The sequence below is a fragment of the Glycine max genome, chromosome 3 (genome assembly GCF_000004515.6).
Source record: "Glycine max cultivar Williams 82 chromosome 3, Glycine_max_v4.0, whole genome shotgun sequence".
Lineage (NCBI taxonomy): Eukaryota > Viridiplantae > Streptophyta > Magnoliopsida > Fabales > Fabaceae > Glycine > Glycine max.
The window spans coordinates 1,475,658-1,491,078 of record NC_016090.4 but is presented as its reverse complement, the minus strand read 5'-3'; the positions used below and the strand labels follow the sequence as shown (position 1 = coordinate 1,491,078).

The 15,421-nt window shown below is 31.0% G+C and overlaps 2 protein-coding genes across 3 annotated transcripts; one reads left to right on the top strand and one right to left on the bottom strand.

The window, feature by feature from the left end:
• Positions 1 to 90: 90 nt before the first annotated feature.
• Positions 91 to 8,335, top strand: LOC100775796 (DEAD-box ATP-dependent RNA helicase 10). Of its 2 annotated transcripts, none has more exons than XM_003521159.5 (14): positions 91 to 241; positions 1,399 to 1,547; positions 1,851 to 1,980; positions 2,080 to 2,149; positions 2,357 to 2,419; positions 3,772 to 3,846; positions 4,869 to 4,988; positions 5,423 to 5,464; positions 5,972 to 6,046; positions 6,660 to 6,806; positions 6,986 to 7,123; positions 7,365 to 7,476; positions 7,559 to 7,647; positions 8,014 to 8,335. In XM_003521159.5, exons 2-14 carry the CDS (start codon positions 1,412 to 1,414, stop codon positions 8,134 to 8,136), a joined length of 1,320 nt encoding a protein of 439 aa, XP_003521207.1. In that variant the 5' UTR covers positions 91 to 241; positions 1,399 to 1,411; the 3' UTR covers positions 8,137 to 8,335. The 2 variants fall into 2 exon arrangements, with proteins under 2 accessions (XP_003521207.1, XP_006576354.1); XM_006576291.3 differs by having other exon boundaries at positions 106 to 237.
• Positions 8,336 to 8,647: 312 nt separating this feature from the next.
• Positions 8,648 to 9,545, bottom strand: LOC100816240 (auxin-responsive protein SAUR78). The gene has a single exon (XM_003521149.5). It carries the CDS (start codon positions 9,347 to 9,349, stop codon positions 8,966 to 8,968), a length of 384 nt encoding a protein of 127 aa, XP_003521197.1. The 5' UTR covers positions 9,350 to 9,545; the 3' UTR covers positions 8,648 to 8,965.
• Between the last annotated feature and the right edge of the window lie 5,876 nt (positions 9,546 to 15,421).

Here is a 15,421-nt window from a genome sequence, read left to right as displayed (position 1 = left end):
TTACATTGCCTATCATATATTTTTTTTTTATTTTTATGTCTTTTTTCTGGGTGTTGACAGGTTAACGTGTGTTCATAAAATATTTTTCATTAAAAAATCTTATATATTTTTCTATTCAACTTGCCTATAAAGTCCCAAACCCGATTTTCGTAAAACCCTAATTCTCCAAATTTTCTGGCTCCTCTGCGTGCTCGTTGAATCCATCCTAAGTGACTTGCTTGCTGAAGGCGACACGAGGTCGGTATGTATCTATCTATCTCACTTTCTCTAATCATTGATTTCAAAATTTCTTCAAATCAAATGAACAAATCAGAAGAAAACGCTAATGTCTAATTTTCTACAATTACAATCATCACGTTCTGCAAAGCTTTTGGTTTTGAATTAATGCTACTCTGTTATTTTTCATCAAGCTAACCTTTAAATTATAAAGATGCAAACTTTTGAATCAATCATGCTTCTGCTTTGGTTATATACCCTTAAAATGTAAACTGAACTGGTAAGTGTTTCAACTGGCACTACTAATCTAATGGGATTCTGCCACACTTTGAAATCTTAAGTGAACATTTGTGCTGTGAATTTCCTCGAATTTGAGTTAAACCGTGAACCAGAGCTATCCCCTGCTTCATGTACCTTTTTTGCACCAATGGTATAAGTTGGGTTGAGTTGGATAGTTTTTTTGCCCATTACATATTACAAGCTTAAATTTGTAGCAAGGGTTTTCATATTTGGTCTAGTATAGTTTGTTTTAGGGCCTTAATGGATGAGTTTAATGAATTAAGTAATCTTCTCCATGAACTTTTTGAAATGGTGTTGGTTCAAGCAATACAATAGGTCAAGCAGGAACCAGAACAAGTATGATGTTCTGTTATTTTTTATTTATTTTTTCATTATGCAATGAGAGTAATAGAGGGGGATGTAAACCATAGGATTGAAATGAGGTGGATGAAATGAAGGATTGCCTAGAATGTTTCTGTGACAAAATTGTATTACTAAAGCTTAAGGGAAAATTTTATTGTACAACTATAAGACTTGCAATGCTGTGATAAAAAGCTAACAATAGAATAAACTCAGTATTATAGAGATGAGAATGTTGTGTTTGATTAGTGGGTATACTAGGATTACAAATGAATGCATTGGGAGAAAGTTGGAGTAACAGCTATTGTAGAAAAAAATGATAGAATCTTTCCTTAAAGTGGTTTGAGAATGTGTGGAGAAAACCAGTAGATGCCCTTGTTAGATCTGTTTATATTTCCTTAAAAAAAATATAAAAATGCCATCCTGATATGCATGCTTCTGTCTTCAAAATAAATGCAAATTCTAATGCTGGTATTGTATTAAGGGGAATGACTTATTTCGATAATATGATTATTTAGATGTGATTTTGTTATTTGTCTACAGGTAGAAACTAAGAATGGGGGAAGAGAATGAAGAAACAAAAACATTTAAGGATTTGGGCTTATCCGAGTCATTGGTGGAAGCTTGCGAAAAATTGGGTTGGAAAAATCCATTAAAGATACAGACAGAAGCAATTCCTCTTGCATTGGAAGGTGAGCATTTTATTGAGTTTTTTTAAGTCAATCTGATATTTGCTGGTTTAATTCTGATTATAAAATAGGAACAGAGAAAAAATGATAATTTTTGTTGTACCATCCTGATGATATTTGGATTTTGAACATAAAACTATATATATCAATATTATAGCTTTTATATTTGCTTTTGTTGATTGCATTATTTTTTCAATATTGTTCGATTCCAACTTCTATATTTCCCCCCTATCTTTAATTCCTGAAGGTGGCTTATGGTGAAACCCTATCAAATTGCTGATTATCCTTCGTGGTTGTGTTTTTCAGGAAAAGATGTGATAGGACTTGCCCAAACTGGTTCCGGTAAGACTGGAGCTTTTGCTCTTCCCATATTGCATGCCTTATTAGAAGCACCACGCCCAAAAGATTTCTTTGCTTGTGTGTTGTCTCCCACAAGGTTTGATTTTTATATAATTCAAATTTTATTGATTGTAATTGTTCTGACTGATATTTAACAAGTTTATTTCTTCTGTTTTTCACCTATTTAATGATTTAGAGAACTTGCTATTCAAATTGCGGAACAGTTTGAAGCTCTAGGTTCTGAAATTGGTGTCAAGTGTGCCGTGGTGAGTTTCAATCTATTTTTCTTAAATGATTAATTATGTGTGAATTTTATTGCTTCCTGCATAGCTGATTTTGTTTTTTTTCTCCCCTTGAGACTCTTTCCAACATATACTTAGTTTTATATGGTTGTTAGACACTGTGTTAATGTTCTGTTTATTACATGCATATTAAACAATCTATTTAATTGGCATCTTATCCTTTTTCTCTAGCTTGTTGGAGGAATTGACATGGTACAACAATCCATCAAGATAGCAAAGCAGCCTCATATTATTGTAAGTGTTACTATTGATGTAAGCATGCTTTGATTTCATTTGTTTTTTTGTACTTAGAGTGTTCGGTAATACTTGATAGTTGAGTGAGATCCAAAATTTAATCTTGAGTATGTGTGTAAAATATATCACTAATGTTTCAGTAAAGAAATACACTCTTTTTTTGTTATTTGTTGTTGGTTTCTAAATCATTTACTGGCTTATCTAACTCATTTTTTGTCAGAATTTTTATGAGCATTGTATTAGTTATATGATTTCTCTTGCTCAGAGATAGGATTGATTTTGTTCTTATTTTCTTAAATTACCACCTTGGATACAAATATACCATGACAGATACATATTATGTTTTGTAGTTGATAAACTATCCAATTCCAATGATGTTAGAGTATTAGCATAAAAAGATTTAATGATTATATTGCTGGAATGAATTCCTATTGTTGGTTTTTCCTTCTGTTGTTTTTAGCATGTCTGCTTTCAAATATTATTGTTAAGCTGTTTAACATGGTTCCTTTAACATTCACTTGCTGATTATATTTATGGTCCTTGCTAAAATTTAACTCTTATCTACCCAAAGGGAAATGATTGATCAAATACCATGTTTTGTATGTTCTGAAAACTTAAATATTTCTTACTTGGGAAAGTTTTTAGAGAATTGTCCTGTTATAGGGTCCAAGTGTGTTTAAGCCAATCTTTTAGCTTTTTACTTCATCCATTAATTGTCTTCCTTATTTTTTAAAAGCGAAGGTGTGGTCAAGGTTTTCAGTCTATGATGTTATGGTTGGTTCATTTCTTAAAAGCACAAGCCTCATCATGACGAATAGGGAAATTTTGTTGATATTTCACCTCTGGAGGTTTACTATCTATATATAGAAGAGTTTCCTTGGACTATAATATTCAACAATGAGCATTGATCAAACTTATTTGGAATTCCAAATTCTGGTTCAATGTGTCTTGGCACTGATTTGTCTTTCTTTTTGCTTTTTGTTCCACTTTTTTTGTTTTGCTTCCGACCATATTTGCACCAAAAGTCTAAATATGATTTCACCCTTGCTTATATGGCCGCGGAAAGGTGAAAGCTCATTTAATTGGCAAAGCTCAAACAACACTAATGATAGTTAGATTTGTAATTACAGGAACCCACAATAGTTTTAAATCTTTCTCGGATCATGCTTCATTCTTCATTGAATAATATGACTTCCATTGACTTTTTGCCTCACTTTAAGTTAATTTTTCAAGATTGATATTGTGCTTTTAATTTAGTGCTGCCTTTAGTTTCCCACTATTTTTTTATCTTTTCATTTCGCTGTCCTGTATTTTCTTTATTATTTATTTACGTTGAATTGATTCTCTTGCAGGTTGGGACTCCTGGACGAGTTATAGATCACCTAAAACACACTAAAGGATTTTCTCTTAGTAGATTAAAATACTTGGTATGATTTTTACATTTATATATATATATATATATATATATATATATATATATATATTTATATTGAATTATTGATATTACTTCTGTGTCATAAGAAGATTTGAATGTTCATATATTTGGTGAAAGGCGAATGCTTTATTCTTAGCTTCATTTATTTCCATGATGTATATAGGTGAATGCTTTTGATGGTTATAAAATATAAATACTTTTTTTTATAAGAAAATTGAAATTATATATTTCCGATCTCAAAATATGTACAAGAAAAAGAGGGCACACCCTCTATTTAGACCAACAATCAAGAGACCACATAACAAAGAAAACCTATTCAACTTTAGTACCTCTATTCCTATCTATCCTTAGGTTATCCCCTTCTTATGTCTGCCTATTTATCACCTGAAAGCTACAGGTTCTGGTCTATTCTTCCACATGAAATAAAGACAAGAAAAAAAAAGCTGCTGCCCCTCACCTTGACAATAACGGATTTTCTTCTCTTTGGCCTTTCAAAAACCTGTTTCCAAATATTAAAACCTGTAGTATCCAGATTAAAATCAAACTGTGTTTGTAGCCTGCTGTAAAACTTGCTTGGAGTAGCCACATTCAAAATGGAGGTAACCATTTGTTTCAACTGCTCCATCACATGAGTTACCTGTTGAATCTGTCAGTCATGTAACTGAACTGTGGGATTGATTTTGATGACTTAACTATGGTTTTTTAAGTTGATACAAGTTTATTTATTGTTGAAACATGTATGTTTCTGCATTGGTTTAGGTATATCTTAATGATTACACAGTTATGTTTAAAGAAAATCAGTTGCTGGTTTACATGTCATTTAGATGTAGGATGCCATGCATTCTATTTTGCAGTTATGGATGGTTGGGCATGTTAGTGGGTTTTACAAAAAGAAATAAGTAATCCGTTTTGTTGTCTACCTTGTGCATATCGTAATAATCATATTCTTGTTCTCATTTCCAGGCCATGCATATACTTACTTGGACTAACCTGATTACTCTGTATTTTGAGCAGGTCTTAGATGAGGCAGATAGGTTGTTGAATGAGGACTTTGAAGAATCACTTAATGAGATTTTACAAATGATTCCTCGTGAGCGGAGGACATTTCTGTTTTCTGCTACAATGACTAAGAAGGTATATGTGTAAATTTATTAATTACTGCTCACTCAGAAAATATTTGTTCATGACTTTTGCCTTTTTATCCCTTGGCATTGTCCAAATATGGTATCTTAACATGCAAGCTAACCCTTTTTTCTTTACATATTCTGAGATATGAAGCCCTATTAGATGCATGTTATTGGAGGAAGCTTATTGGAAGTTAACATAAATGCTGGTTGTTGGTATATGATTTTTGATAGGTTATCAGAAGCATTCAATCATGTTATTTTAGGCCAAATTTATTATGTTTTTTTTATATGTTGCATTTGCTTCAATAAGAATGTTATGATGCAAATGAAATTGAACAAAATAGTTTTTATGGGCCACTTATATGCTGCAGCTGCTTGATTGTTGCCATTTATTTTTAAATTTATGTTGCTAATAGATCAGTTGCATTCTCGCTGTTGCAGGTCCAGAAGCTGCAAAGGGTTTGTTTAAGGAATCCCGTGAAGGTACATCTGTAATAGTTACATATATGTTTATTGGGTAAATTACACTCCACTTTCCCTTGAGAAATTAACATTTTCACTTCAGTCTATTTTAACATAAACAAGCTTCCTAAGCACAAATTTTCTCTCTTCTATTTTTAGTATTAGTGATAGCTAGTTTTAAACCAAAGTTGATAGTAAGGAAGCTTCTTTTCATGTTTTAGGGTCTTAAAATCAACAATAGGGTGTTCAAAATTAGTTGTCGCTGACACAGGAAGTCTCACAAAAAGGACAAATGTCCTTGAGAGGCCCATTCATAGTTGCTCACCATTGCTTCGAGGTTCTTTTACTGTAAAATGGAGTAATGGACTAAAGCACAACACATTTATCTCTTAATGGAGGGGTGTGTAATTTTAAAATTAGAAGTGAAGGAAATATACTATAGGCATATTTCAAGGGAGGGGAGTATTATTATTTATATATAAATTCTTCTGTTCTGATGTTACTCACCATTTGTTTTATTCAATTTAGATTGAAGCATCATCTAAGTATTCCACTGTTGACACATTGAAGCAGCAGTATCGCTTTTTGCCTGCTAAACACAAGGTTTTTCTTCTCCCTTGTTCAGCCTAATGTTTTTCTTTAAATAAAGAAATGGCTGCCAATTGTATATTGAATTTCTTACGACTCATGTCATGGCTAAATGGCCCAATGCAAGCTGTGTAAAGACTGCTAACCACTTATATTCCCCCTTTTTTTTTACAAGCATTGATGCCTAGTTCAAACAAAGAGTCTCTATTTTTATTTGTTGCCCTAAAATAAGTTATACTGGATAAGTGTCTTAGTGAGGTTGTCAAAGATATACTACAGAAGAAATTTCATGAACAAATCTCATATATTGTCATCGTTTTCCTTTAAAAGTACCTACTGCTTGCGACATACCTGATGACTCATAATCATTGTTAGGTAGGATAAACTTCAACTGTAAATTAATTCTTTGCCATGCTGTAGGTTTAGCAAAGTAAAAGTATTTTATTTAGTCAAATACAAAATAAGACTTGATGTTATAGAGCACAATGTTTCAATGAAACACTTAAAATATATTGACTATTTGGAATGAAATTAATATAAATTCATACATTTTAGGTTTCATGAGTTGTGCCTATTATCTTTTATGCTTGTGATGATTGTGTTCATTAATTTTGCATTTCTCTCATAGGATTGCTACCTTGTATACATTCTCACTGAAATGGCTGGAAGTACATCAATGGTGTTCACTCGCACTTGTGATGCAACTCGGCTTCTAGCTTTGATCCTTAGGAATCTTGGTCTAAAGGCCATCCCCATTAATGGTCATATGAGCCAGGTAATTGTACTGCAGATCTTGTATTATAATTGTAAATTTGTAATTTGTTCCCATGTTTTCTTTGTCCCTTGCTATGGGAGGGGGTGGTGGGCTGGAAGAAGGAACCTTATTTGTCTTTTCATTATTTACAGGTGTGCTAATGAAGTATACTAATTTTTATTGTAAAAATGTGTTGACAGTCAAAGAGACTTGGAGCCTTGAATAAGTTCAAATCTGGGGAATGCAATATTCTCCTTTGTACTGATGTAGCTAGTAGAGGACTGGATATTCCGACTGTAGATATGGTGATTAACTATGACATTCCCACAAACTCCAAAGTAAGATGTACTGTGTATTTCTTTTATACTTCTACTGACATGCTCTATTATAATTAATGAAAAGTTCACAGTTAGCCTTGTGTATTGTAGGAATTTGTTTTCATTGTAATACATTAATGACACATGACACATGACACATCTTAATTAACACAAGACCTGGAATCATGGAAAGGGATAAACATTTTAGGATTTTTTTTTTCATTTTTTATATTAGCTGGATTCCTGATCTTGTGAGCTACAGGATTATATACATCGCGTGGGAAGGACTGCTCGTGCAGGGCGCTCTGGGGTCGCCATTTCCCTTGTAAATCAGTATGAACTGGAGTGGTACATTCAAATAGAGAAGCTTATAGGTGAGTAGTATATGCTGTCTTTGCTTTGATATTTTATGGAACAAAAGTTTCTTAATGAATAACAAATGCAAGTATACTTTAGGCAAGAAGCTACCAGAGTATCCTGCACAAGAAGAGGAAGTTCTGCTTTTGGAAGAGCGTGTTGGTGAGGCCAAAAGATTAGCCGTCATGGTAAAATTTTATATTGAGCTTAGTTAAATTTTACAGTATTTTCTTCTGTCTATTTCTTTTAATAAAAAAGAACAAAAAATGAAGGTAAGGGATTTTGTTGGAAGTTGTGATGTCCCTTTATTTGCCTGCCCCAGGTTAATTTGGTTTTCGTTGGTTACAGTTTTAGGGTATTACTTAGTTTCTGAGAGCAACCAACCAATTATGTGGTTGAAAGCAACTTGTTTTGTATGAGTATGTAAAGACTATGTGATTTGATTATATTCCTGGAATTAAATATGATAAAGGATTTGACATCAGCCAATGTTTATGTGCTTTTTAAATATTATACTAGAAAGTATTCAAGTGTTTGTACATTTGCTTCTATAGAAAATGAAGGAGACTGGAGGGAAGAAGAAACGGAGGGGCGAAGAAGATTATGATGGAGAGGATATAGACAAGTACTTGGGTCTCAAGGAAGGAAAATCATCCAAAAAGTTTAGAAGAAGATGAGATCATATCACTGCCAATGAGTGAATTAATGCGACGGATAAATGAATCATATGAAGCCATGAAAAATTGAGGATAGACTGAGATGTCAAGCAACTTGTGCGTTGTAGTACAATTTTGAGCAAATTTTTGCATTAAATTAAAAAAAATTGTATACTAATTGATTGACTATATAAACAATTTTCTAGTTATATTTTTGAAACGATTGTATCATTATATTTTGTTTCGTGCTGTTACCTAAGCATTTTTTTTTCAACTTGGGAATAAGCCTCTTTAAAGACGTAGCTTGTGGGTTGCCACACAGGTGACTTGCATGCTAAATAGTTAGGAAAAAATATGACAAATACTGAAACTGAGTCATGTGCTGGTTTTACAGTTTTAACTGATTTGAATTAACATTTTCTAAAAAAAATAAAACGTAATTATTGATTAAGTTTGATATACCAATTCTAAAAATATTTTTTATCTCTGTATTTTGCCCTTCAACAAAATGTTCCTGCCCCCATACTGAAGATCACACAAAACTAGTCCATGGTTTATTCTCAGTGTTATGATGTTACTCTCACCCTTAAAGCAATGCACCTAAACCAATTACCTAAACCAACATTTCATAGCATTAATCAATCATATGGCTCTTGAAAACCAAATGAGTTAGAACAGAAATCAGCTATGCAATTACAGAACCGTTTAATGTATCATAGAGATGAAGATATAACAAAGGAAACAAAAATGACTCTTAACAATAACATTCTGCAAAAGGCAAGCACAACCCAACATATATTTTCATACATTAGGCTTCAGCATGAAACTAGCACTTTGAAACTCTTAAAAGTCAAAACACATAGAGTTCAGCCAATTCCTCCAAAGAGTCAGAACCAAACTTAGGATCTGCATTTTCTAGCATCCACAATAGATGATCAAAGAGAACCACCTCACAGTTCACCACCAAAACACTTTCATCACTGCCCTTTTGCTTTGACTTGTTGATGAGAGCTTTCAGAAGAGGATGATTCAGATACTTGGAGCTTATCACATACCGTTTCCTTGTGCTGCCAACAAATAATACAGTTTCACAATGTTCACCTTCTTGCATGCCATTTCCTTCCCGTAACTCTTCCTTAGCAAACTTGGACCTTAGGCTATTAAATGATGAAGATCTTCCTAGATGCCTTGACAAGCTCTTGCACTTACTAAGTATTAGATTGAGCTTTTTCATGCTTTTTGTTTTTTGGTTGAGGCCTTGAGGGGTGTTTAATTAAGATTTACGGAAGAAGAGGGACAAAGAGAGGGTTGGTTTAGGGAGAAACAATGAATGAACACAAAGAAGATTAAAATACACTCACAATGAAGTGTATTGTCCTTTTAAAGAGTGAGTGAGGTAGGTGCAAAGTCATTATATTGGAGTTCTAGAAGTGTGGGTTCAATTTGGAACCAAACCTTTTTTAGTGACAAACAATTCACTGCAAAATTTTATTGGATCAACGGCAGTCACACATCGTAAATAAGATTAGTCTCTGACTCAGTGGATTGAGAGACACCGCGGTCTCTGATCCATGACAAAAAAAACAAATAATCTTTTTAGTTAATAAAATAAGGGTGATAGTTTTATCTGACATGCATAACAATCAGACAGACAGACATAACTGAAACTGTTTTCAGTCATCACTGGTTGGGCATCCAAGCACAGAGCCCATTGTTTCTCTGAACCCATCTGCTTCTGGCCAATGACTTGGGCCCCACTCCTAGTGCCCATGCTACCTAGAAAGAACTTAAATTAGAACAGAAACATGTAGCATAAACTAGTCCTAGATAAAAATAAAAAGGGAAAATGTACTAAGTTATTGAACTGTTGATGATTTTATAGACTTTGGAGAATTTTAATAGTAAAGACCAAGATGTAAATTTTTGTTTAAGTAAATTAATAAAACATTATTATTTTTATTTTCTGATAAAAATCTCAAAGTAGAAAATGTTAAAGATGATAAATGCATTGTTGCTGTGTTAAAACCAGCATGAATTTTCATAATAAAACCAAGTGTCAAACTTGTTAATGCACTATATAAGTAAAACTAGAATGGGCCAGAAAGATTCTGAATTCCACTACAAGGTAAAATAGAAAATATGTACATTGTGCAAGTTGTATTGTAGTGTCTTTTTCGTTTTTCTTTTCCTGTGCATGACTGATATTTGCCAGCATTTTCCAAACAGGTTGGTTACACTGTTCTCAGAACCTAGTCTTTTTCTGAGGTTACAAGGAACATAGTTTATTTATGAGCTCTTATCACTTACGTAGTTGACTTCATTTTTGCTATGTAGAAACTAATAATTGCCTTACATGACAAGGGTGATAATTCAAGATAACATCTGAGATAAAAAGCCATTATTCTGACAATTATGTGAGATGTGCTACTTCACAAAGATATTTCTTTGCTATAAATATCTAGAAGATTTCATAAAAAATAGAAAAAGGGAGACACTCAATATGTGCCATGGGGTTGATGTCCCACAAGAATGGAATAACCTTGACTAGGTGCTTCTTCTTGTGGTTGATGCTTAAGATTGTGCACACAACTGTTTGTCCCCAAACATTTCACTTTATTCCTTTGACATAAGGGGCCTTTTGTAATTGAAAAAAAATATATTGATAATGTAAAAAGTTTTACACAATCATTCAGTTCACAATTTATCATATATGATAAATTAATTGACTTTTAAAATAATTATCTTAAAGTAATTCAAATAATAATTTATAATTGAATGACAGTATAAAACTGTTATATTTTATCAATAAATAAATATTAAACTCTTTCCAATTTATGTTCCAATTAGAACAATATAATTCATTAGCTAGAGATGGTGGGAATGAGCAATACGTTGAGCTAGTTTTAATATCAACACAATTCAATGCATTGCTCAAGTTGCATTTACAACTCATTAAGAGGTAGCACTTAACACTGAATTTTGGCTAGTTCTGAAACATATATCACATCATTGCCGATTTAAGAATAATAGCTTGTTTGGAACATTCTCTTTTACAGATTTTAATATTTGAAGCATACATAAAGGGCGACTAATTAGTTCTAGTGAGAATAAATAAGTTCAAATGGTTGTTGTGAAATTTAATACGACATCTACATATAACTATTTGAGACGACACATATCCATCAATACCTTATGCTAAAATATAATACAACTATACAAGTCTACAATATTTGAACTTATTCATACGAATATTATAAAATGGAATTCAATGATCATCTCTTAATAGAAAACAAAGACATGTAATGCTCAGCAAGTGTGTAACTTCAACTTTGAAACGAGATTAAGACATCTACATTTTTTCTTCGGTACCAACAAAATATATATGGTGTGCCTCCCAAAACAAGAAAACATGAACCTCTTTTTGAATGTTAACAAAAAAAAGAAGTTATTTATCACTGTTTCTGGTACTTTAGAAAGGTAAAAAATTCACAATTGATTCCATTTGACATTAATATGTACAACATTAAAAAAGTTATTTATCACTCTTTCTAGTCCTGTTTTTTTTTTAAAAAATTGTATTCAATATTCCTCTTTTTTCATTCTAAAAAAATTCTTTAATTGTTTAACTTATATTACACTAAAATCTTCTCCCTCCTAAACATCATTTTTTTTAATAATTTAAAAGAAAGTACACACATCTTAGTCACATGATTTATAATGAAAATTTATATCTAAAATATCCTCATCTTCTTCCTCTTAACTCCATAAAAGACATGATACCATTTTCAACCTGAAAATATTTTAACACTCTTTCTTCTTTTTTTTCTTTAATTGGACGTGAACCATCTTATTTTAACACTCTTCCTTCTTTTCTTCTTTTTTTTGTTCAACTTTTTTTGTGTGACTTGAATCGTTTGATTGCTACGTTTTTGTTGGACGTATTTCCAGTAATGCCTATTGATTAAATATGGTTCTTTACTTCAAATTTTAGTATTTTGTTCTTGTATTTGTGTTTTTAACTCATTTCTTTGAAATATTTATTTTTGATGGCTAGGTGTTTGATATAATGTCTCAATCAAAAGCTATATTTTCTTCAAGTGTTAACAGCAATGAAATAAGAGTCAAATATTAAAAAAAAACTATTATTACCTTAAGAAAGATTCATTTTGTTAATTTTTTTATTGAATATTTAACAAAAATATTTGGATAATTTTGTCTACTCACATATTTCAATTGACATTAGTCAACGGCGTTAATAGAATGGGATAAAAGTAATGTAAAAAAGAAAGAGATATCAGATGTAATTTAAGAAAAATACTGCGGGTGCGAGTGTAATATTAAGAAAAACACATGAGGTGCAATATAAGTAAAAATAATGCACAAAGCTTCACAAATGTTACGATATTTAATCTACAATTAACAATACAAATTGCATAATTAGTTAGGTGGATGAAGATATAGTTGCCAGGGAAGTCTCACATAACCAAATGAGATTTTGGCTAACAAACAAAAAAGAATCATGATGGAGGACATTTACAAACACTGCAGAATAGGGCCAAAAATGTTATGAGGTTTTGTTTGTCACCAAGAGTGTGGCACCTTTAGTACAACCCGTGGTTTTCACATCTGGTATCTAGTTGGTACTGAGTCACCTAAGCCTTGAAGTAGACCAAGAATTAATTATATAGCATTATGAATAATCTACCACAATGGGAAATGTAATTTTGGAAACTTTTATTTAAATAATACTATTTTTCTCAATATAATATTTCAACTGATATTTTTGGAAATTTAGTCATTAACTAAAAAACTTGTAATATTTAGAGGTATTTAGCGTATAAAACAAATGAAAGATTAATAGAGGAAATATATGAAAAATATAAAATTTTGCAAATAGTAAATTATAGTTAAAAGTAAAGGATATAATTAATGTAAAAAGTGTTATATTTAAAGAGATCGTTAGAATATGAGTTAGTATTTGGAGATATACAAAGTCTATCATTATGAAAAAAAAAACTAAATCCTCTATTTGTTATTTTATTTTTTATTTTCAGTTTGATTTTTTATGTTTTAAAAAGTTGAATTTAATCTTTTATTTTTTTAGTTAAATCTTTTATTTTTTAAAAAGTTTAATTCAGTCTGTTATTTTAATTTTGTGTTTAAGTTGATTCTTGAATCTACTTAGAATTGACGTTGTAAATAATTTAAAAATGAAATTTTTTAATTTAATTTTCTTCCTTTTCCTCTCACTTAATTTTTAACTAAAAAAATCATTTTTAAATGATTAATGAAATCAACTAAAGGATCAAATTGAAAAAAAAAGATAAATAAAAAATATATTTTTTAAAAGATAAATGATCAAATTGAAAAAAATCTAAAATAAAAGACCAAATATAGAATTTGGAAAAAAATACAATTATTGAAAAACTATACTTTTTATTTGTAGAGGAAAGTAGTACAAAGCAAGTAGTTGTTTATAATGATAGTCGCTGTGTGAATGCTTACAACAATTGTGAAGCTTTGCGAACTATATTTATAAATGCTGAAGGATGTTCTAGTTAGGAGTAGATGTTTCCAGGTTGTGTTTGACTATTCTATATTACAATATTGTGGAGAGATCTATAATAAATTTTAAAATTTTAAGTAAAAGTTAGAATATTAATTGTTGAGATATTAAGAAATTGCAATTCAGCTATCAGCTTACTAATTAATTTTTTAAGTTTTCAATTACTTTTATCAAATATAATATGTATTAGACATTTTTATAAAACTTAAATATGTTTATGATTCTTGAGATATATCTGAATTTTATTTTTAATCCTTGCTAAATTTTTTCTTTACTTTTATTCCTTAATATTTGAAAAAATTTATTTATTTTATCTCCATCGTTAAAATTTATCCTTTAACTCGTGATGTGACCATTCATTTTTTAAAAATCAGATATATATCAAATATATATCAAAGATAAGAAACATAACATAACTTTTCTAGAACCCTCTCATATATTGTCAATTGTCATCATATTTCATAAAATTCTTCTAAAAAAATTATATTAAATTTTCATTTTTGACGGAGACTAAGAAAAAGGTATATTTAACTGTATTCAAAGTGTTGATGCTTAATCCCATTTCAAATGTAATAGTATATCAAAGGTGGTGTCCTTAGTAAGGAATAGAAGCTAGATATATTTTTTAAGATTAATGTTAATCGTTAATTTATTAGTTTTTTTTAGAAAAAAAAGTTTGAAACATGATATTTTTTTCTTTAACTTTTCTCTTACTCACCCAATCAATTTTATAACTTTGGGGCACAAATGAGTGCATGTTGCAAAGTGACAAAAGATATGCACGTGGAGGATTTGTCCAAGAGCCAAACATCTTTTCCACATGAATATGATCCGATTCCATTAATTTGGCGGGTATTAATTGAGTCCTAAACATGCAATGAACATTTGCTTAACCACAGACAAGCATTGTGTGAGGAAGGTATGAAAATATCTTCGTGTTGCCATATATGTTCGTAATGTGTTAATTGGTATTTAGAATATACACTCATTATAGACATATGGGTATGGAACATAATGACACTCATTCTTTGTACCAAAATTATTGAGTAGTGCTTGTGCCATGAATCATGTTCCGGTTTCATTGGTTTACCTTGGTCTTGTTTTTCAGCCAAATAAAAAGCAATAATGTCCCATTTGTAATGTGTTCATTATTACTTCGTGTATTTCTACAAAAGAAGTAATTAATTAGAATAAATAACTCTTAGAATGAATAATGTGAAAAGTCTAAGTCAACCTTAAAAGTTAACACAAAGGGTTGAGTTGGCTAAAAGTTAGCTCAAGAGATGAGGGTTATCCCTCACTTATATATTCTACTAATGTGAAATTATTTTTAATTGATGCGGGATTTGAATTATTTTTAACGATAACCATCCCACAATATTCTTCTTTACTTCTGAATTTTAATATATGACTATTATTAGTCTATTATCATGTAATTATCGTCATCATTACCATTTACTAACAACAGATAATTATTTAAATAAGAGGTACACGTGCATGCATGGGGCAATTGATCCAAGGGAAGGGCACGCACGATGATTAGCAAGATCTGCTACTGTGGGGCAAGAGCGAGATCAAGCACATGCAACATATATATGTAACTTAAGTTTGCATGATTTGTTGGCTACAAAAGATCTCTTTCATCATACTCTTCCAAAAGTTGAAAATGTATCGTGGTGGAGTTGGTTAACTTTTCATAAACAAGTTTGTGGAATTGTACTTTTGTAGTTTCATAAACTT

What these genes read in the sequence shown, in the direction of transcription:
- LOC100775796 (XM_003521159.5), top strand. Translation starts at nt 1,412, where the DNA reads ATGGGGGAAGAGAATGAAGAAACAAAAACATTTAAGGATTTGGGCTTA. An exon ending in CAAAGCAGCCTCATATTATT is followed by an intron (nt 2,420 to 3,771) that starts GTAAGTGTTACT and finishes ATTCTCTTGCAG; the next exon opens with GTTGGGACTCCTGGACGAGT. An exon ending in GTTTAAGGAATCCCGTGAAG is followed by an intron (nt 5,465 to 5,971) that starts GTACATCTGTAA and finishes TATTCAATTTAG; the next exon opens with ATTGAAGCATCATCTAAGTA.
- LOC100816240 (XM_003521149.5), bottom strand. Translation starts at nt 9,349, where the DNA reads ATGAAAAAGCTCAATCTAATACTTAGTAAGTGCAAGAGCTTGTCAAGG.